This window comes from Mycteria americana (assembly GCF_035582795.1).
Source record: "Mycteria americana isolate JAX WOST 10 ecotype Jacksonville Zoo and Gardens chromosome Z unlocalized genomic scaffold, USCA_MyAme_1.0 Scaffold_30, whole genome shotgun sequence".
In the NCBI taxonomy this organism is placed as follows: Eukaryota; Metazoa; Chordata; class Aves; order Ciconiiformes; family Ciconiidae; genus Mycteria; species Mycteria americana.
The window spans coordinates 1,525,715-1,546,619 of NW_027445437.1; the positions used below are offsets into that span (position 1 = coordinate 1,525,715).

Consider the following 20,905-nt stretch of genomic DNA (forward strand, 5'->3'; position numbering starts at 1 on the left):
AAGAAATGGCCGTACAAATGTTTCTTTTATTGCTCACAGATGGGCATTTGAAGTTGGGGCATGGTAAGGAGCAGACATAAGCTGTAAAAAATGGGGAAAGGTTTTCTATGAAGTTATAAGCATCGCGCTCCTTTCCTTACGGTTAACCCTTCCCGGGCTGAGAGGCGGCCTTCACGCGCACCATTAACTTCCTAAACACAAAGGAAAAATCACATCCCCTATCGCCTGGGTCACAGCTTGGGGCTACGGTTAGGAAGAGATCACGCCTAACTTGCCAATACCACGAACAAACGCAAGGAGCAACGCGCTTTGTCCTTTTAAAGACGACGACCTCGTGTTATCCAATTAGGTAAATAAAAACACGCGGCAAGAAAGTTGTAAGGTGATGCATGTTAACATGTGTTCAATATTGTCAAAATTTATAAGTCTGACAGAGAGCAGATTTGCGCAAAGCCCTTATAAACCTCTACCGCTATATTAAAAAGGGAACAGCACCGGGCACTCTGACACAAACGGTCTCTCACTGTATGTGTGTATTATTGGTCCAAATTATTCACTCTTATTTAACTGCCCCGAAGTCTTTCATCTCCATGCTATACAATAATAGTTTCCATATGATCGGTGGCTCAGCTATAAATAAGATCAAAAGCAAAAGAAAGGATTTAATAAAAAAAAAAAAAAGGACATTAAGAGTGGCATTAAATCAGGAAAAAAGCAAAGTTCACTTTTTTTTTTTTTTACACAAAAAAAGTAGTGCTAAGCAGCTCGCCAAATATCTTATGAAAGGGCTGTTTGCGAGCCAGTTGTATGCAAAAGCCATTTAAACGGAGCCGAAAGCGGCGAAGCCGGCCTTCGGCGTTAAGAGGAAGGGGAAGAAGACGACGAAGGAAAAAAAGCACGAGTGCCACGTCTCAAGGGGAGGCCGGGATACCGGTGCCGTGGCGGCGTGCGTGCCTCGAGGCCGGGGGAGCGGGCGGCGCGGCGGCACCCACGCACGTGCCGGGGGGTCCCCGGGGAGCCCACCTCCTCCCCTCAGCCGGGCGGCAGGAGGTTCGGTCTGGCACCACGCGTCGGGAAGAGCCGACGGCCAGCCGACCTCCCCCAGCGCCGCGGAGGCTGCCGGCTGAGCTCCGCTCCCCGCCGCCCGCCCGCCCGCTCCCTCGCCCTTCGCGGGCCGGTTCCGGCGCCGGTCCCGTGCGCGGAGCGAGCGGCCCACCACCGCCTCTCCCCGCAAGCGCCCATTCCGCGCGAGGTCTCCCACGCTTCGCCGGCTTTGCTTTCCCACCGTGGGAGATAATGGAAGTATTTTAAGGGAAACCAATCGCTTGCGACCTATTATGGAGAGAAGCGGGTTGCCGTGGCCGTCGGAGGGAAGTCACTGAAATAATCCCTGCGATTTCTTTCCAACAGAGATGATTATTCATTTAAGTATTGGCTAAATCCGGAGATATAAAGGGTCCTAAAGTCCAGGATTAAGAATATTAACTCTTCTTCGCCGAACGGCTGGGGAGGGAGGGGAGGAAACGGCGCCGCAAGCAAGTCCGCGCGGCTGGACGCTTTATGTCGGCACCCGGTTCCAGGTGAGGGGGGTCCCGCCCAGAGCACCGGGGCGCTGACCCACCCTCGCTGCTGCCGTCCTCCCCGCCGGCCCCCGGCACCGGCCTCGCCTCCGCACCGCCGACGCAGAGACTGCCCCGAGCGACCCCTACGCTCTTTAGACGCCGGCCGGCGGTTCCCGGCGCCGCGCGGGAGCGCGCGCACGCCGGGCCGGCCACGTGGAGCTCGCGGGCAGCGAGCGACGCAGAAGTCAAACCCGGGAAACCAAATACGACGGGGTTTTAACCACGCGCCTAATTAGCTGGTTAGAAATGAATGGAGCCATTGTGCCAGGACACCGCGTTCCTGAAAAGGTGTCGTTTCAATATTGGTCAGTGGTTTCTCTCCTGGTCAAAATGAAGTTTATAGCTCAAAAATTATTTAAAAATCTGATAAAGGCTGTAATTGCGCGGCACTAGGAATGTCAACCAATTAGGCAGAAAATGGTGCTATATAAAAACCCTACACTGGTGCCTCTTATGTCAGACTTCATTCCAGTAAGGTCATTCTGTCCATTTTTTTTTTTTTTTTTTAAATTTACATTATACCTGCTAACTAAAAAACACAGTCAAGCAAAACAAACCACAGAGGCGGCAGCGACAGCTGTGCTTAAAATTAAGAAGAGAAAAAGATAGTCAGACAAAAGAGCAAAAGCCAAATTTCGTCTTTTAAATAAATGCCAAGTCGCTTGACTCTTTTTGTTTATGTACGAATGACATAACTGAATTACTTCATGAGCTGCTACTCTAATTCCTAGGGGTGGAAAATTCCATACGTTAATTTAATGTGGATGTAAAAAAAAAATACACGCGAACACGCTCTCTTCCTGTGGGCCCTCGTGTGAAGCACGCAGGCTGGCCGATGGGCTTCTAAGCGCTATCTTAAAAATAACGTCTACCAGTGTCTGGTTTATAATGATTTTAATCAATACGTTCGTGCAGCGCTACGAACGAAACGCGTGTCTTCGCAGATTCTTGTGCGAAAGTTAGCATTTAAACGCTGTTTTCTACAATTCAATTCGAAATGGTAGGATAAAATCCCCGCAACCTGCATAACCTCCGAAATAACGGGAACTGCGGAAAGCCAGGAAATCCACAGCTAAAGCCGACAACATACGCTTCGCTCGCGCCCTCGAGAGATGGAGACGGGCAGCTTAAATCAACCTAAACTCCAAGTTTTTATCTTGACGTGCGACTTGGAAAACTTTGGCCTTAAAGACCCTTACAGAGGCAGAAATGCTACGCGCAGCCTGACGACAAAGCCCTCGTCATCCTCATTTCCAAGCCACTTCTGCCTCTTCCCAGAAGTTTCTCGGCGGGTGCGCAGGGCGGTCCTGGACCGGCTTTCGGAGCCCGCCGAAGGGAGCCTACCTCCCTTGTAACCATGATGTTTTCGACCCTGCAAATGCTCGTGCACGTGCTTAACTTCCATGTCACGAATAGTCCCAACGGGACGACTCGTGGTAATAAAGTCGAGCGCACGTGTGTTTGTAGAACCCAGGGCTCGACGGGGCGGGAAACCCGAACCTCCCTCTCCCCTCCTCAACGAGCGGGTTCACCCCCCTTCCCCACCGCGCTCCCCCTCCGGCCCCACAGCCCCCAAAAACCCCCTGCAAAGGGACCGGCTTTGGGCGAGCAGCTCCCGCGCCCCAGCTTTGCGGCTGGGGCGCGAGCCAGGGGCTGCCGGGGGTTCAAATTCCTCCCCTCCGCCCTGCCCAGCCGAGGAAGCCGTGCCCGACGCCCTGCCAGGGCTTCCCCCCCGAGCTCCGGCACCCGAGGGCTGCCATTTCAGAAACATCCCTGTTCTGAGACTTCCCTGCCGCACGTGCCGCTGCCACAACACGGCGGGCGCGGAGGAGCCGGCGGCTCCTCCCAGCTTTCACCGCTAAACCAGTCTGCTGCTGAACTGGTATCAAATACACTGGTATTTGTAAGCGGTGTGAATTAATGCACGCCGGTTCGCTCATGGCACAGGGGAAATTAGAAACAGGGACATCAGCAAATTCCAGGGGCCTGCTAAAAATTAGTGAATGCTTAAACGCTCTCCTTACTGGGCCACTAATAAAAAAAAGCGAGGGAATGTAAAATAAGAAATCCCTTTTAAGACAGCCTGCTCTAGCAAACCGTCCGCGCAGGGAGCAGAGCTCTGCTCCCAGCCACACAGCTGTAAACCTGGCCCCGTTCCACTAAAACCGGAGCACTTGATTCCCGTTTCCAGCCGCATCTGACCGATCTCGGCCTTATTTTTGTCTGGGGAGAGAAGTCGCACATCTGCTGGCGAGGGAGAGAGCGGGCAGGGAGAGTGGGCAAGGAGTGCAGGCAGGGAACGCGGGCAGGGAGCGCGGGCAGGGAGCATGGGCAAGGAGTGCAGGCAGGGAGCGCAGGCAGGGAACGTGGGCAGGGAGCGCGGGCAGGGAGCGCGGGCAGGGAGCGTGGGCTGCGCACCGCTCCGGGGTCGCCCCGGCACGCTCGGGCAGCGCGCGGAGGTGCGCGGTGGGCACAGCCGCTTCCACCAGCGCTCGCTACAAGTTTCCGGTCCATACCTCCCACTGCTACTTTATTTACTGCAGCTGGCCAGCCTTTTATAGCCTGTTTCATGTATTAAAATTCAAATGTGGAAAACATTACCAGTATCCTCCTTGATTTTTTTTTTTTTTTTTGAAATTTTTTCCCCCTTCAACTTCCTTTTCAGCGTGGAATGTATCAAATGGTCAAAGGCTAACTTCAGACTGACTCTACTCAAAAACTATTTCCTTTGTTCTTATGTTTTTACTTCCAAATTCATACCAGTTTTCCAAAAGAAATTATCGGGCCCGACTCTTTCACCCAAGTTACGGTTTCAGACAGTGAGTAATGCTGCTTGGGAACGGGGCAGACTCGGGGTTTTCAGAGAAATGTCCCCGTCTTGTTTGCAGCAGCAGCGCTGCCCTCCAAGCATCCGAATTCCCCCGCTCCGTTACCTTGCTCTGACCGTACATTTATTTTGCAAAGTCCAAACAAAACGGGTCAGACCCCATCGCTCGGCGTTTCTCCTGAAAAAGCAAGCGCCTGCGTATTCCTAAAAACACAAAGGCATTTTTTAGATGCACGACACCGGCTCTTCCATTTCTCGTTGTCGCTGCCTTTTTTTTGTTCAAATCTAACTTCACCTACATCTGGTATTTAAGCAAGGAGCACATATTTATGGAACAAACTGTCTCTGAAGTGATGCCCTGGGTGCATGTTGCATCAGTTTAACATATGCAAAGCGAACAAAGCTACAAAAATTAAACTCTTTTCTCTTGATTGAGAGCAGATATGCAGAAACAGTTGTAAGTCACAGATCTGGCTTTTAATAAAGCCAGATTTCTTCATTAAAAGCAGTATTGTTTAAACACTGGAGGAAAAAATAGCTTTGTACAAACTAAAATCTTAGATTATATGTATCCCAAGTGTATTTAACATATTACCTGAGGCCAAGCTAAATTACAATCTAGAATTTCCTTTTGTGAAATCTCAGCAACTGCCACGGAGAGCAAAACAGTGTCTGGTTCATGCTAATTTTATTGGGGAAGGGGAGAGGAGATGGATTTAACCGAGCTGCTGAAAAAGCATCTTTTTACCTCTCGGAGCCTTTCGCCAGACCATTTTCAGTTAACGCTTCACATTTTTTTGAACCTGCAAATGGCGCAGTCTCAGTTGTGGCTTTTAATGATATTTTACCCACGACAGAGGCACTTTTAGTAACATTTCATTTAACGAGGAGCAGAGCCTGTCACAAAGCTGCCCCAGTCAAAACCATAAACAAAACCTCCCTTATTTTCCTTCCTCAGGTGCTTAACTTCAACCACCGATGCTACCTTTTAATAAAGAGAAACTACGGGCAAATATTTCGCTTCGAGCACTGTGGGTGGACACGTTTGAAGGGGAGAACTGTTTGGTGAAGGGTAGCTGAGTAAGGATACCTGGAAAGCAAACTTCTTGCAGGGGAGAAGCAGCAGGCAGCTGGGATATTTTAATTTCCATACGAGATGGCAGCCCTCGGTCGTGAAGGCTTTGGACGGTGGTCAGCACTCAAGCTTAGACATAAAACCTCGCCCTCGGCCGGAGACGGAGCGTGCCGAGGGCCGCGGAGCCGTGCCCCGCGTGGGACGGAGAGCGGCCGGAGGCCCTCTGCTCCGCGCGGCCCCGCTGGCCGGAGCTACGCCGGCCAGGCTGGACCAGCCGCCCGAGAACTTCCCCCAGCACCGCCCGAGGCTCAGGAACGGCCCTGCTGAATAAAGCCATGCTCTCGGTACCGCTGGAGGCTAATTATTTTATAATTACCTAACTGACTATCACGGCAGCGCCTAGCGCGGGGGCATCCCCAGCGCGCAGCAGACCGGAGGACATGGTAATTATCAAATAATTGGCCACCAGAAGAAGCTCCTTCCTTCCCCTAGCAGTTGCCTCACACTCGGGCATCAAAGTTTTTCTTTCTTTCTTTCATTTCTTTCTTTTTTTTTTTTTTTGCTTCCCTGTCTGAATCCTGTCAAATAAAACTCTAAATGTTTGCATTTTCCATATGATGTCTAATCCTATTTGGAATGCTTCTGAACATTTGGCCTTGATTACATCTTGGAGCAATGAATTTCACAGGTCATTGTGTGTTGAATAAAAAGTATTTCTTTTTGTCAGGTTCACTGAATGTCCCCTTGTTCTTTAATTATAAGGCAGGATGAATAGGAGAGCTAGATTTACCTTCTCTATGCTGTCCATTATTCTACGTACCTCTATTATGCCTCCTCTTATTCATCTCCTTTCTAAACAAAATCGCCACAATCTGTTCAACCTCCCTTCACGTGAAAATCCTTCCACGCTTGCAATCATTCCTGCTGTTTGTCCCCGGCCTCCTCCTAATTCCACGACACTTTTTTGAGATAGGAGAACCAAAACAGAAGACAGCTCCAGGGAAGGTATACACACACGTACGTATACATAAATATATACCCAAGGCATATACTGCCACTCCATCGCTTTTGGTGTCCTTTCTCATGTGCCTTTTCAATTCAATGGGGTTTTGGGCTTGTTTTTAGGGATTCTTGCACACTGAGGAGAAATTTCCACGTGACTCTAGCAGAGGCATATGCTCTCCTTCCTATATGTATATGGTTAATTGAAATTCTTTCTTCTAATCTGCCCTGCCTTGCCCTTAGCATGTGGGATGAGCAGGGGATCAAGCCTAGCCCTCCACAGCGCAGCGAACTGGCCACGGATCTGTCAGGTCCCTTGCTCTTTCCACATATTTTCCCCTAGTCTTAATTAACATAAACAGCTTGAACCATCTGAAAATACTGCCAGATAAGTCCTCGTTCCCTTCCTCCGTTCCACGTGTGAGTAAGCAACTCTATTTCTGGAAGGAAATTTGGAAGTATAAAACCGAACGCCTTTTAATCCTGTTGAAGACTGATCTAGTTCAGCTCCGCACATGCGCAACTTCGCCGCTTCCTAATCGAGCATTGCCGTTTCTCAGCTCCTACAGGACCGTTATTTTTTTCGTTAACTTCTGCTGAGGGACTTTAAGATTTCCGCGGACTCAAATGCATTGTGTTAAATGGTTTTCCTTATTATTTTCCTGACGTTAAAAAAGAGAAAGACTGAAGAGACATGCTTTTCCTTTGCAAGAGAGAAAGCAATTGCAAAATATTTCTTTGCAAAGTGAAGACGTCTGTCCCGGAGACCCAAGCGGTGCATGTAAGGCAAATTACAGACCGGACCCCCCAGGCTTTTGTGACACACCACTTACCCAGGCAGCAGCGACAGACCAGGGACTCAGTAGCGCGAGCACGAGCTCACGAGCCCAAGGAGGGTCTGCAGAGCCAGGCTTCGGCTCAATGTGCGCCGGCTATTTCACGTTGGAGAAGGGTCACGTAATCCAGAGGGAAACACACGCCACGGTGAGAACACGCAGCTCCAACTCTGAACTGCCTTCTCCCCCCCAAACTTAAGCATGTGTTTAAAACAAGGACAGGATCAGCTCTCATTCCTTAAACCTTCCCCAGCCCTGCACGCCAAAACCGCGCCTTACACTAAAAACTGCACCCAGCTTCCCAAGCAAGTGGTGGGGCCCGAGTGAAACGCAACACTAACAAAATCTTTCTGGAAGCAAAACAGGAAAAGCATTTCAGGCCCTGGGTTGGGGCAGTGACTTGATGTTCACCTGCCCTGGAAATCGAAGAATAAAGGAACCCCCAAAGATCTCACACCCCCTCGTGCCCCCGGCATGCGTGCACAGGCACACACGCAGTCTGCACCTCGGTGCACGGGGCTACGAGAAGAAGGGGCCGTGCAGGTGGCCCCTGAAGCGCGGCCAGGCGAACCACCGCTGGGAAGGCACGGGAGAGCCCGACCCCGGTGCCGCCCTCGGCACGCGCCTGCCCCGCTGCGTGGGGCTGCTGTTCCCCACACGCCCATGGCGGGGCCTGGCAGTGACTTCTCGGTGCGCCCGTGCCCTCTGCCAGCCCAAGCTACGCCAGCAGGGACGGTTAACGAAGCCGGACGCAGAGCCGAGCAGCTCGGTACCGGTGACAAGAGTCGTGCCAGCGGGGCTGAGGGACAAACAGAAACGGGTGCGCTCACTGCCGTCAGAGCGAAACGCGCACGCACGCGTTTGTAGCCGTACGATAGCTCACGCGTACGCACTGCGTAAGGGAAAGGCAGCATCGCTCCTCCACGAATACGCACGCACGCATTAGTATATACCGTCTCTGAGAAGCAGCGAACCCTTGCAGACCCTCACGCCCGTCCATCCCTTCCTTCCCCCTCCCCGAGCCCCTGAGGTCGGTTAGTTTTTCACCCCAGCGCTGCCGGTGAGGCCCGCGGCTTACCATGAGCGAGTGCCGGTTGGCGGAGAGCAGGCCTGTGCCGTAGCCGGACCCCAGACCGGCCATGGCTCCGTTGTGCGACGGCCCTATCAAGCCGTGCATGTCGGCGTGGCCCCCCGGCATGGCGGTGGCGGGCCCCACCGCGTGGTTGCGCAGCACGTGGATGGCGTCGTCCAGTCTCTCCAGGCGGTCCTCGATCCGGCTTTGCTGTTTGTGTGCGAGAAACAAAGCGGGAAGAGCATCAGCAGGCGCGCAGGGCTGCCCAGCGCCGGGCACGAGGCGCTGCCGCCGGTGTGCGTGGGGCGCGCGGGGGCACGGTCACTGACAGCCAGTCCTTCCTTCTCAACCCCTTGGTGTTTTTTTGGTTGGTTTTGGCTTTTTTTTTTTTTCTTTTTCTTTTTTTTTTCTTTTTTTTTTTTTTTTTAAAAAAGGAGTGGTTTTGTTTCCCTAGGGCAATGTTTAGAGTAGCGTTGCGGGGAAGGAGAGAGCATGGTTAACACAAGTACAGCTTTGATTTTCATGGGCAAAACAGGTTCAATGATTCCTCATGAACATAATCATTACAGTACATATGTTGCCCTCTATGTCTTTGAAAAGTTTTAGTGATACTTAAAAAAAAAAAAAAATAATAAAAAAATAAAAAAAGAAGTAGAAGTAAAGAAACAAATATACCTGTAATTGTAATCAATCTCTGACTGGGATTTCCCCCCCTCCCATCTAATCCAGGATCACACACAAAGAGAGAAAGAGAAACTACCAGGTCCTACAGTCCCTCGCTGCTAGTGGGATTTTTTCCCTACAGGTATGCATCCTGAAATCACTTTTTATCACTGGTACAAGCAGCGATAAATACCCTTCCCTAACTGAGCAGCTTACAGCCGGTGAGCAATGCGCCAACGCCTAGCAGCCGGGGCAGTCCCGGGGGGCGAGGGGTGCGGGGCCGCTCCGCTCCCCCGGCTGCAATGCCGTCGGGGTCCCTACAACCAAGCGCCCGGGAAGGACGGGCCCTCGCCTCCCACTTCTCCAACCATCCTAGAAGCCAGCCCACCCACAGCCCTGGAGAGGGTCTTGGAGAACCCCCACCGCTGCTTTCCCGAGTTACTGCCTCCCAACAGCGTGCCAAGCCAAAAAATAGCCCCTGAGGTGTGCTGCTGGTGGGGCGAGGATGAGGAGAAGCGACGGGCAGCAGGGAATAACAGCCTCGAGGTTTCAGCCTGCCTGTTGCACAGGCTGCTCCAGGAAAGGAGGGGCCCGTGTCTACGTGTCACGCTCTGGGCGCTACCCACTGCGGGAGCCACTGCCCCCAGAAGCCCCCCTGCACCCCCTGCTCTGCTTCCCCCAAGCCCCACCGCTGTCCTCGGCTAGCCCCAGCGCAAGCCACCTGTGGACCTGGGCACCTGAAGTCTTTGCTCTTTAATAAAATACAAAAGGGGGAAGGTCAACAGGACAGCCCCCAAGCGCTGGGGAACCTGAGCTGCAAAAATAACGGGGCATAGCTTAGGGATCCCTGCAGCCAACCTCTTAACCAAGCCACTGCTCTCCACAAACCAAAGTAACTAAAAAACCTCCGGAAGACAGATAGCCTAGAAAATATTGCGATCAATCATGAGAAGGATTTCTGTATCGGGGTGGAAAAACAGTCCATGCTAATTCCTGACTCCGGCAAACTTCTAACGAAGCCAACGGGATTGCTGCATCGCCCCGTACTAGGGGGGGTTAAACGCTGTGCCCTCAGGAATGATCTGATTGCCTTTTTTTTTAAATAAACTTTTTAAGTTCTAGCACTATGTTTTTTACACCCAACTATATCTCAGGCTTTTCACGCCGATTAGTGAAACCCCCTAGACTTCCAACTGCGACCAACAACCAACCGAGAAGAGCAAGACAGAGGACACCAGACTCTCTACAGTTCTTCTCTGTCCTAACGTGCTTCTGGTGAGCTCCAACTCTTTCTTAATCTTTCCATTAGGAAAGGTAACAAATCTTACTGACGTCCCTTTAACCCTCTCTGCCACGCGAGCATTTAGGACCAGCTCGGCCCGGCAAGCTCAGCCCGCCGGCTTTTCCCGGGGAGAAGACTCTCGACCATCACCGCTGCATCGGCCGCGCTCCCTCCCTCACTCCACGGGACTGACGGACGCTCCGTCCTGTCTGACACCCACCGCGGCTTTCTACTCCCATTCTCTCTTCAATCTATTCCATCTGCCTGCGCATCCTCCCCTCTTTTTGTGGTCCTCGCTCTCCTTTTCAGTAGATTTCAACACCGCGTCCCCTGTCAGACAGGAGACCCTGGCCAGCAGCATCTCAAACCACATCAGGTATCTAGAGCATGGGGCACCCATGATACGAATTTAGAGGTGGTAAAATCAAGTCCGAGGGCATAGCGGTCACTAACGAAATGAAAACCTGTGTGAGAAGAATGGATGAGAAATGGAAAGAACAGCAAGTAAAATACTGAGGCAGAGGAGGTCACTAATCAAAACATACCAAAGAGTGTAAGGGACCTTCATAATTGGGAGATGATGACGCTTGACCTCCATTTCTAGACCAAACAGCTGTGCCTGCTAATAGTAAAATTGGAATTACCATTAGAACTATGCAAACAAAAATGTCTTTCAAACTTTTTGGACAGTTTTGTAGACATGTAAATGCCGTATTCCAGATAGACTATAGAGCAGACATATGGAGAACTTCCAAAATACACACGGGTGAAAAAAAAAAAGGTATTTCGTAGCAAAGCACGTAGATGCAGGCCACAAAGTTCCCCCAGGCTGCTCCTCCGCATAGAGGGCTGCATTCATTCGGCAGCTGGAGCTGCGAGAGGCTCCGGGAGAAGGAAACATCTCGGTGGTGGACGGAGAAGCAGCGGTGCCGCAGGGGGCTGCGGGGCGGCTGGACCCCCACGCGAGCCCAGCACAGACTAGCCCATTCTCCTAGCCTTGCTTCCAGACACGCTCGGTGCCACCGATTACGTCATCCCACCATCAAATTTACAAAATCTTAAAAAAAGAAGTCAGTAAAAGCACTGCACACAACATTCACGTATACGCTGATAAGGCTCGCGCTCTCTTCGGGCAGGTTATTTGGTTTGGCCCGGTGAGACCGCCAAAGGTCTGACCAAAAACCTTCTGGTTTCTATCCGCTGCTCTAAATCTGTTCCTGCTGCTGCGGGAAGAAAAGGGCTCCTGGTCTCCAGCAGCATTTTCTAAGGAAAAATTTGCCCTTGTGAAAGAGGCAAACATGGGGAAAAGAAGTTTTTTCCAAGTCTTTTCCCAACAGCTTCTTTATATATACATAGCACAATGCTTAGACATTTTATAATGTTCTTTTGAACGAGTGATCTTCTGAATGATCTCGTAAAACGGGGTTAAGAATTTGAGATGGAAATATTAGGATTTTAATCTTAATGTCTACGTTGAGTGGCATTTGCTTGGACTGAGATAGGCCAGGGTGGAACTCATGGCAATTTTTTTTTAGGCTCTCACAGTTAAGATTTTTTTTCTCATAAAAGTCAAAATTATGTTAGTTCTAATTAAAACTTAAATCTTCCCTTTTCTGGTCCCCATGGAGCTTTTAGTTGAGGTTTTGCTACAGCACTGAATGAAGCAATGAGCAGCAATCTTTACTTTCGAAATAATTTTTAACTAGCCCTTGATATCCTTGAGGGAAAGTGTCTTGCATGCTAAACACTTCCAGCTCTTATTTAAATGCACTTATACTCCTTATTTTTATTTATTTTGACGCTCACTTCTCCCTATTTACCCAGTGGAGCCTGCAGAAAGCAACGCAGCCCAAACTCGCACGGGGTTTTTCTCTTTGGCTCGGCCCCTTCCGTGGGGAAGGAGGGCAGCACCTCGCGAGGAGAAAGGCAGCGCCAGGGCTGCCGCACCTCGGGGGCCGTTCCTGGCTCCACAGGGGCAGAAAGTCCTTTTCTGAGGTGTGGGAACCTATGGCAGGCCAGGTGGTCCCTCTGCCCCCCATCCCCTGCTAGGGGTGGCTTTGCGGGGCCATTTGTTGACTGGGTGTCACCCCGATGTCCCATGCTCCCGCACAGCAGGTGAGCGTGATGGAGGTGGACGTGGTGTCCTCCCGGACCCCGTCCTGCCGAGCCGGCCGGCAAGCACGAGCTTCTCTCCACCCCTCCTTCCAAAAGGGTCTCGTCGCAGTAGAGCTGCCGTTAGGTCTACGTCTCTGAGGCCGGGGCACCATTTTGAAGGATCGGGAGCCCAGGAGCTCCCTCCACCTCTGTCGTGCTACTCATGCCCCATGGAGAAGGAGGGGTGGATCGCCCCTCTCGCCAGCGCTGCCCTATGGAAACACGGCGGCCTCGGCTGCCTTTCAGGGTTCCCGGGGAGGTCTACAGGGTCCAGGGCTCAGGCACGAAGAAGAGGAGACCGGGGTCTTCAGTTACGTGTGATACAGACCTCGTCTCAAAGAGGGGACGGGAAGCCAAGAGCCCTGCTCCAAGGCGTTAGCGTGTGCTGCGTGGGAGGAGAAGCCTAATGCTCTAGCTGAAAAGTCTCAAGGTTTAAGAAATCTGAGTTATATTCAAGTAAACATTTAAAACACCTGATGCTCATGAGAACTACCCTGGACCTCTGGATCTTTTCAGTTTAGGCTTTTATTAGTAAAGTGGGTCTAGTTAAAAGATGCAGTTATTATAAACAACGTATAAAACGAATCGACTGGATTCACAGGGGCCCAGTTTGTCCAGAGACAGATTATATGGATCAAACAGGCTTTTGCTTCAGCCCCGGGAGGGGACGGGGGAAAACACAAGGAGATGTACCTGGCACGGCCGCCCCGGCGTGAGGCTGCCGCGAGGGCTCGGGTGTCCCTGCACCGGGGCACGGCCACGGCAGGGGGCCACGCTCCGCACAGGGCAGAAATCATCTGCCACAAGAGCCCGAGGGCACTGCGGGAAGCCGCAAAAAGGATGCATGGAACCACTGCTTTTCTGCAAATGCATCCGCCTGAAAGCTGCAAGGACCTTCTCTTGGCACTGCAAACGCAGGGCGTAGGACACCTCTCTGCTCATCTCTGGGGGACCACCAGCCACCTGCACGTGCTGCACGGCAATACGGGAACCGCCTGGCGCTGCCGGCTGGATGCACATCTCACACCCAGTACCGTAGGAGCTCATTTAGGCATCTCCTACCAAAAATATGTTGAAACGTTCAGTAAAATAGAATTGTAACAACAATACCTGAGAGAGAAGGGGGAGAACCAACAGGAGTTGAAGGATTTGATGAAAAGCTGTTGTTGGTGTGATCTGGAGAATAGATCTTTAAAAGATGATACAGAATTAATCTAAAGCCATCACAAACTGATGCAGAAAGAAATATGGAATTCTTATGCATTCAGTTCATTTAAATGAAAGCAGGACAGGTTAAAAAGCCTCTTATTCAAATATTAATATTTTTATAAAGACAAAACTGTATTAGATGCAGGAAGCTAGACAACAGACCCCTTTTGATGGGAACAGACACTAGCCAATTAAGCGATGGTTTCTGATTGTCACACGGATCTGCTACGGTAGATATACATATTTTCATTGCATAGACTACTTTACGAATGAGTGTCGTTGAACAAGGCCTTAAAGCACGCCTGAAAATTGATTTTTTGTTATGCTGAAATCCCTTAACGGCCAAAATAAAGCAAAGGGAGCAGAGCACGTTAAACCCTGGCACAGCGGGTAATCCGCAGCAGCAAACTCCAACTACTCGTCCGCTGCTCCGGCGAGAAAGCCCCCGCGTGCCCCGTGCCCGGGCGAGGGTGCCACCGCCCCGCGGCGTCCCCGCTCACCACCCGTGCCATTTGTCAGGGCACCACTTCAAAGTGGATTCTGTACTGTATCAGTTATTTCAGGCAAACTAGAGTCTGACTTTTCGTCTTTTTCAATGAAGCATCGAAGAATGTGCAAAAAAAAATTAACTCTCATGAGAACTCAATGGAACCCACTCTGCCCAGAAAATAACTATAGTGGTCCTTATTAAAAGTCAGCCCGTGCCAACTGGTACCGCAGCGATAGCTGGGGCACGGCAGGGTTTCCTCCCGCTTTCAGCTGGAAAACTGCCGTACCCCGGCTACCCAGGTAAGAGGTGGTAACTGCTGACTTTAACAGCAACCACGGTAACTGCATAGGTGGAAACTGCCACGAAAAATAGAAAATCTAAAGGCAAATTCAAAAGGAATCCTGTTTGCGGATGGCTCGGTAGTGCAAAAGTCATCCTGCCGCTGGGTTCTGTTCGGACGTCCCTCGCCCTAGGAAATGCAGGGTGTGATAGACTAACAGACACAGCTCCTCGGCACCCCGTCAATGTGACCAGCTCAAGGCTTCCCCTCTTTCCGTCTCTATTCTACCATAAAATTAAGTCTAAAACTTTTTAAACACCATTGTGCACTGATTGTTCAATATTTCGGTTGGCAGTAACTCCACGCGGGTGACCTCTGAGACCAGATCTCTCCCGTTTGCTGTTCATCTTCGTAAACTCCAGGCGTCCAATTCTGATTTAAGTTCACACTTTCAAAACGGTAAACGTGTATTCCAAAGTAAATATTTCCTTACAGAGGCAAGTGCTTTCCCCAGCGCATCACCAGTCTGCGAGCTGCCTGCTGCCCCACTTCCTCTGTTTGCTGAAAAACAAAAGACTCGATGTAAAAACAGACAGTAAGACATCTTCGACTTCTATTCCTGGTCCACTTACTCATAATTTAATTGCATTTTAATGCTAATTACATAAAATTAATCTTTAATTACCATTAATTTGTTTGCTAAGGTAGATATCAAACACGTTCATGCTCCATTTTTGCAGATAAAATATAAACTTGACATGCTGGTTTTTTTAAAAAATTTATGGCGTATTTGATAGTACTTGGCCATATGGCTTTACTTTTTCTGAACCAAAGGCTTCTAATAGCAGAAGATGCTCAAAGGTATGGAGAATACGCAAGCGCACAGCTAGGCAAGCCCGCGGTGAGCCGAAGCCCGGGGCTGGGGAAGGGCTCCTGCTTCCCCTGCCCCGTGCACCGAGCCGCTGCCCGTCCGAGGGCACCGACTTTGTGCTCTAGGATGCGCAAATCCACTCTAACGAGGGCTTTCTTCTTCAAAACCTTCACACAGAAGGGCAATTTTGCACATATAAAATGTCAAAAACTACTGCAGAGGAACATTATGAAGGCGGCAAGGACAAACCCCCTGGAGCCGGGAACGCCAGAGCTCAGCCTGCCTGCCCAGCCCAATTTCCCTCTGCGCCTGCCCTGGGAGCAGTCATTAATTCCAGGCTCTTGCCGCGCTCCCGGGCAGCCCTAGCCTCCCTTGCTGCAAGGGAAGGACAAAATGCCCCTAATAAGCAGCTACCCACTATTTTGTCTTCTCCGCATTCACTCTGTGACCCCGAGCCTTTGTATACTTTGCAGTGCATGTTTTAAAGACCATTAAATTCCATATGGACTTTTCCCAAGTGTTCCTTCTGTCTTCACTTGAACATTTCATGGGCATTTAATGAACTGATTTCTCACCATCTCTCAGGTGATGGGATTGCACCTTTTATATAAGAAATTTAGGGCCAGAAAAATCATGGTGTAGCAAGCCACCAGTTTCTCTTGCTGAAGTGATAGGATTTAAACTTCTCCGTTACAGGAGATATTGAAGGAAAGGAAAATTAGGGCAAAACATCCCACCGGTTTCAGCACCTCTATGCCCATTTAGAAACTAAAAGCGCAGCTTTGGCTGACTCCTGCCTGTGATCAATACTTCTGCTTTCACCTCCGAGGACCCTAAGTCAGGCGGCCAGAAAATGAGAAACAAGCAGTCAGTCCCCACCCCGGAAAGCCTGGATTAACGTCTGGGACGCGAGGGCTGAGGCACGAGAGGATCCCGTAACGCAGCGGGGGTTGAAGGGCTTCCGTCCCCCCGTCTCCCCCAAGCCCCTGGGCCGGCTCTGCACCACGAGCCCGCGCGATCCCGTGCCCAGGGGACTTCAGGAGCAAACCCAGCCCCTGCTCCGAGCCCGGGACGTCCCACAGGAAAAGGAGTCAGGGCCCAAACTGCCCGCGTTTGTACCGCAAAGTGCAAGCACAGGCACTCTTTTGGTCCTTAAAAAGTAACATTAAAAGCCTCCTCCAAGTTTCACCCCAGTGTTATGCAGTTAAATATTCAGGGCATGGGAAGGAGCGGGGTTGGATCCGTTCTACAGCTCTTTGGTTGTGCCGCTGGGGTAACTACAGTCACTAATAACTATTTGTATCAAAAACGGCGTGGCCAGCAGGAGCAGGGCAGCGACCGTGCCCCTGGACTGGGCACTGGTGAGGCCGCACCTCGAATGCTGTGTTCAGTGCTGGGCCCCTCACTCCCAGAGAGACATTGAGGGGCTGGAGCGTGTGCAGAGAAGGGCAACGGAGCTGGGGAAGGGTCTGGAGCACAAGGCTGATGGGGAGCGGCTGAGGGCCCTGGGCTTGTTCAGCCTGGAGAAAAGGAGGCTGAGGGGAGACCTCCTCGCTCTCTACAACGACCTGAAAGGAGGCTGTCGAGAGGTGGGGTCGGTCTCTTCTCCCAGGTAACAAGCGATAGGGTGAGAGGAAATGGCCTCCAGTTGCGCCAGGGGAGGTTTAGACTGGATATTGGGAAATTTTCCTTCACGGAAAGGGTTGTCCAGCACTGGAAGAGGCTGCCCAGGGCAGTGGTGGAGTCCCCATCCCTGGAGGGATTTAAAGGACGTTTGGCTGAGGTGCTTAGGGACATGGTGTAGTGGTGGCCTTGGCAGTGTTAGGTTTACGGTTGGACTCGATGATCTTAAAGGTCTTTTCCAACCTATACCATTCTGGGATTCTGTGAACTGAATGCATACGGAGCAGCACTCAAAGCAGATGAGCTGATCTGCCCGTGGACGTTGCAGCTCCACAGGAGCAGCAGGGAAATCCGAGCTTCGGGACCTGCCTGGTCTGAGGGATGTCCTGCCATGCCCCTTCAGAGCAACCTTCCTGCTCCACCTCCTCCAGCCTTCCCACCCGGAAAGCATTTATCTCATCCACTGTCTCCATTTAGCTTTTCCTAGGCTCCATCCCTTGCCCCTTTCCTCCCAGCCTTCCTTGCTTAGCAGTCACCGTATCTCTGCTGTCAGAGGGCTATCCGGTATCGATCCTCCATCCTGCCTAAGCCCAAACTTTCTAGCAGCAGCTTCAGCAGGGTCTAGTTAGGAAAACTTAAGGAATGGCACAGAACAGCGTTTTCCTTCCATTTCTCACGTACAGCGCGCACGTTATCCAACTGCAGAAATGCAGCCTCTTTACATTTAACCTGACTGCGTAACTCGGACGTTTCAGCATTTCTCCTACAGCAGACTCCTCTGGAAAGGCCTCAAGGACTCCGGCTGTCCCAGGGGCTGTTAGATAAACCGGTACGGTGCGGTTTGCAAGCACGTCCTTGCTTACTCCTTTTCTTCCCTTTTTCTTAGTTAAACTTTGATTATTGTACACTTGAAAATGTGCTCATCTGCCAATGACAGCTTATTTGTGATCTCAGCTCAGTTGGAAATTAGGCATCAAGATGTATAAAGAAAGATATATAAAGAAAGGCGAAGACAGATAGAACAGGCGGTGTCAGCTAGAGATACAACTTATCAGGGTAATTTAAGGTTGTAAATCACAACCTTTTTCAAGTTTGCGACTTGAATAATACCAGGCAGATGTCCAGAAATTCAGATACTTCACTCTAAAGTGAACTGTGATTCTAAATGTAAATCATGCATTGTTTTTTCCTTTTTCTAAGTGACTCTAACTACATTATTCTAAAATTAAGTCCTCCATTTGTCTGTCTGAAGGCTGGTTTCTCCTAATGAGATGAGCTATACCGGTCCTGCGGGAGAAGCAAACGCAGGGACCACACTCTTGCTCCACGTGCTCTTAGAAACCTGACAGCGCTGAGCTGGGCCATGTCTTATATTAGTCACCGCTAAGAACAAAGGAATTCTTCAGATATACTGAATATTAAACTTTTCCTGAAAGACTTTGAAGACAAATGAATGCGGTAGGCCTGGAAAACATACAGGGAGAGCCTCCAGGATGGGCAGCAGTGTGCAAAGTTCCCTTTTGCAGAGAAGAGGAAGCTTCACTGGGAAAGGGATGCTCGCAAAGCAACGCAGTAGAGGTTTGTAACACGGGGGAGGCAAGCTCGCATCATTATTCGTTGCTCTCCCCGTATAGGAACTGAAAGCCACCCATCAAAACAAACAAACAAAAAGTCGCGGGGTTTTTTTCACTAGTGTCCAGTCAGATGGGGAAACTCGTTGCTTTAAGGTATGCAAAGACCAAACATATAAATAGATTTAAAAAGAACCGGATAAATTCATGGAGAAGAACATCCGTCGGCGGCTACTGAACACCAGCCCCCGAGGCAACCCCAGCTCGGGATGGCTCCGACGGCTCGGGAGGCTGCAAAGCCCCCAGGAAAAGCCAGAGGAGGGAGGAGCGCAGGCACGGGCGCTTTGGGCTGAGGGTCCTTCCCAGCTCCGGCCACCCCCAGCCTCCCTCGCTCTTGGGTTTGGGTTCTCAGGGACAGAGGAGAAACTGGGCAAAGGAAGGGAACTACGGCACCTTCTGGGTGGAAGACCCAGATCAACATAAGCAGACAGAGATCTTCTGAAGGTGTCCGTGTCACACAAATAGCTGGGATTGCTTAAACACAGCTAACTTTTAAAAATCTTTTTCTTGCTTACATCACTAACCATTTTACGTGTGAACTACTATTTGCTTTAGCTGCCATTTTGGGGACATGACTGAAATCTGTAGGTGCCTGAAGAAAACCCCATATTTGAAGGAAAAACAGACAAACAGAGTCTTAAGAAGAAACACAGCAAGGAGCGTCTGCTGCAAGAGCCCAAAGATTTCGGGAGCAATAGGACAAAACTAACATCATCCCGGGACCGGGCACCACAGAAATAAGAACGAGACCTCAAAGATAGGAAAAGATAACCCGGGGTATCACTAGAGAGAAAGTAATGTACAGTGCTGCTTTACAGAGGGAACAGCTATGGAATATAATCAACTGTTTCTATTAATATCGCACAGTTGTTGGTCCATCACTTTACCACCGGCTTCAATGAAACACTATTTAAATACAGCCGCTGCCGCCCCAAAGGCTGAGCAGGGACAGGCTTAGCTGACAGCTCCGGTGTGCACTACAACTGTCAGGTTTAAACCATCGGGATATTTATCCCAGCTCTGAAAAGCACTGCTGGTGTCCAGAACAGCACCCAGAACGGAAGAAAATTGATATGAAAAGCAAGAACTATTTGGACTAGGCTGGGACACGCATCGTGAAGACAGATGCAGATGCTCGGAGCACGTCCGTGCAGACCCCGCTCCTCGTGCCGGCGGGGAAGAGTCGCGGGGAAGAAGGATTGCAGCCCAGCCCAGCTGGCATCGGGTTTGTCATCCTGCACCAAAGAGCAACCTGATGAAACCCGCGGCCGGTGCTCCCACAGCAGCCCTATACATCTCCCCAGGTGGGGCACTCGCAAGGTAACCTGCGGAGGGTGTGCCAAAGCCGGCTGAACGAACTCCGAAACATCCTGAGGGTCATCACGGTAGGGTCTCGCTCTTCACCTCTGGGTAAAACCGATCCTCAGGTGGTTTTCCAAAAAAATGTAGAATGCAGAACAGATATTGATCCCTACTTAAACAAAAGGCTTTCATCACTTCCAACAAGTGCTCCTCCACTTCCCTTCGGCTTTTGGAAGAAAACCGTAAGATGTAAAGGTTGAGCAAGACGGAGGATCTCAGGCAAATGTTTCATGCAAGTTACATGTAAGACCAAAAAAACACTTTGAAAGAGCAATTTTTAATGGCTTAAAAGTTAATATTAAAAGCTTTTTCAAGCCCATCGGAAATAAGGACAACGGGGGGGAGTTGGTAGGACCCGCGAACAACCAAGATGCAACAGGAGAATTCAAGGGAAAAAAGGGTAACAGAAGAAATGCTAAACAGATTATTTTCATCTGCCTTGCCATCGGACAGATGATATTTCACAAGGGATTAGTCAGAAAAATTGGCTCCAACTGAAGTGTCAATGTAAAGGCTTTAAAATAAATCAATAAAAAGAAAAATAAAGAAGAGCCAAATGACGTTTCTAAGAGCTCTCAAGAAACTCAAACACAAAATTGTCTAACTCCTAACCACAGCGTAAAACCGACTGCTTAGACCAACCTAGTGCTGAAGTAAAGAAGGTAGAAAATACTAAAAGCAATACTGAAAAGGGAGTTCTGTGAATTCGCAGAGCCACCAGATTTTAAACCTGACTTCTCTACTAAGAAAGATAACGAAGAGCAATAGACATATGGATAAATACACCACATTGCACAACCAACATCGCTTCTTTGGAGGAGAGCATGTCTTGCAAACCTAAATTCTTTCAAAAACATGATGAGCACATTGATACAGGAGATCCAGTAAATGTAACAGATTTGTACC

At 50.2% G+C, this 20,905-nt stretch overlaps 1 protein-coding gene across 15 annotated transcripts in view; it reads right to left on the minus strand.

The window, feature by feature from the left end:
• Nucleotides 1-20,905, minus strand: part of TCF4 (transcription factor 4) — a 243,761-nt gene that overhangs the window by 12,787 nt on the left and 210,069 nt on the right. For 14 of the 15 annotated variants that reach the window (XM_075489119.1, XM_075489122.1, XM_075489123.1 and 11 more), the window contains 4 exons: nucleotides 15,006-15,073; nucleotides 13,644-13,722; nucleotides 10,925-11,001; nucleotides 8,441-8,644 (listed from right to left, as the gene is read on the minus strand). In XM_075489119.1, coding sequence (XP_075345234.1) covers nucleotides 8,441-8,644; nucleotides 10,925-11,001; nucleotides 13,644-13,722; nucleotides 15,006-15,073 — 428 coding nt within the window. The remainder of the gene's footprint in view (nucleotides 1-8,440; nucleotides 8,645-10,924; nucleotides 11,002-13,643; nucleotides 13,723-15,005; nucleotides 15,074-20,905) is intronic. The other variant, XM_075489125.1, reaches the window with a different exon arrangement.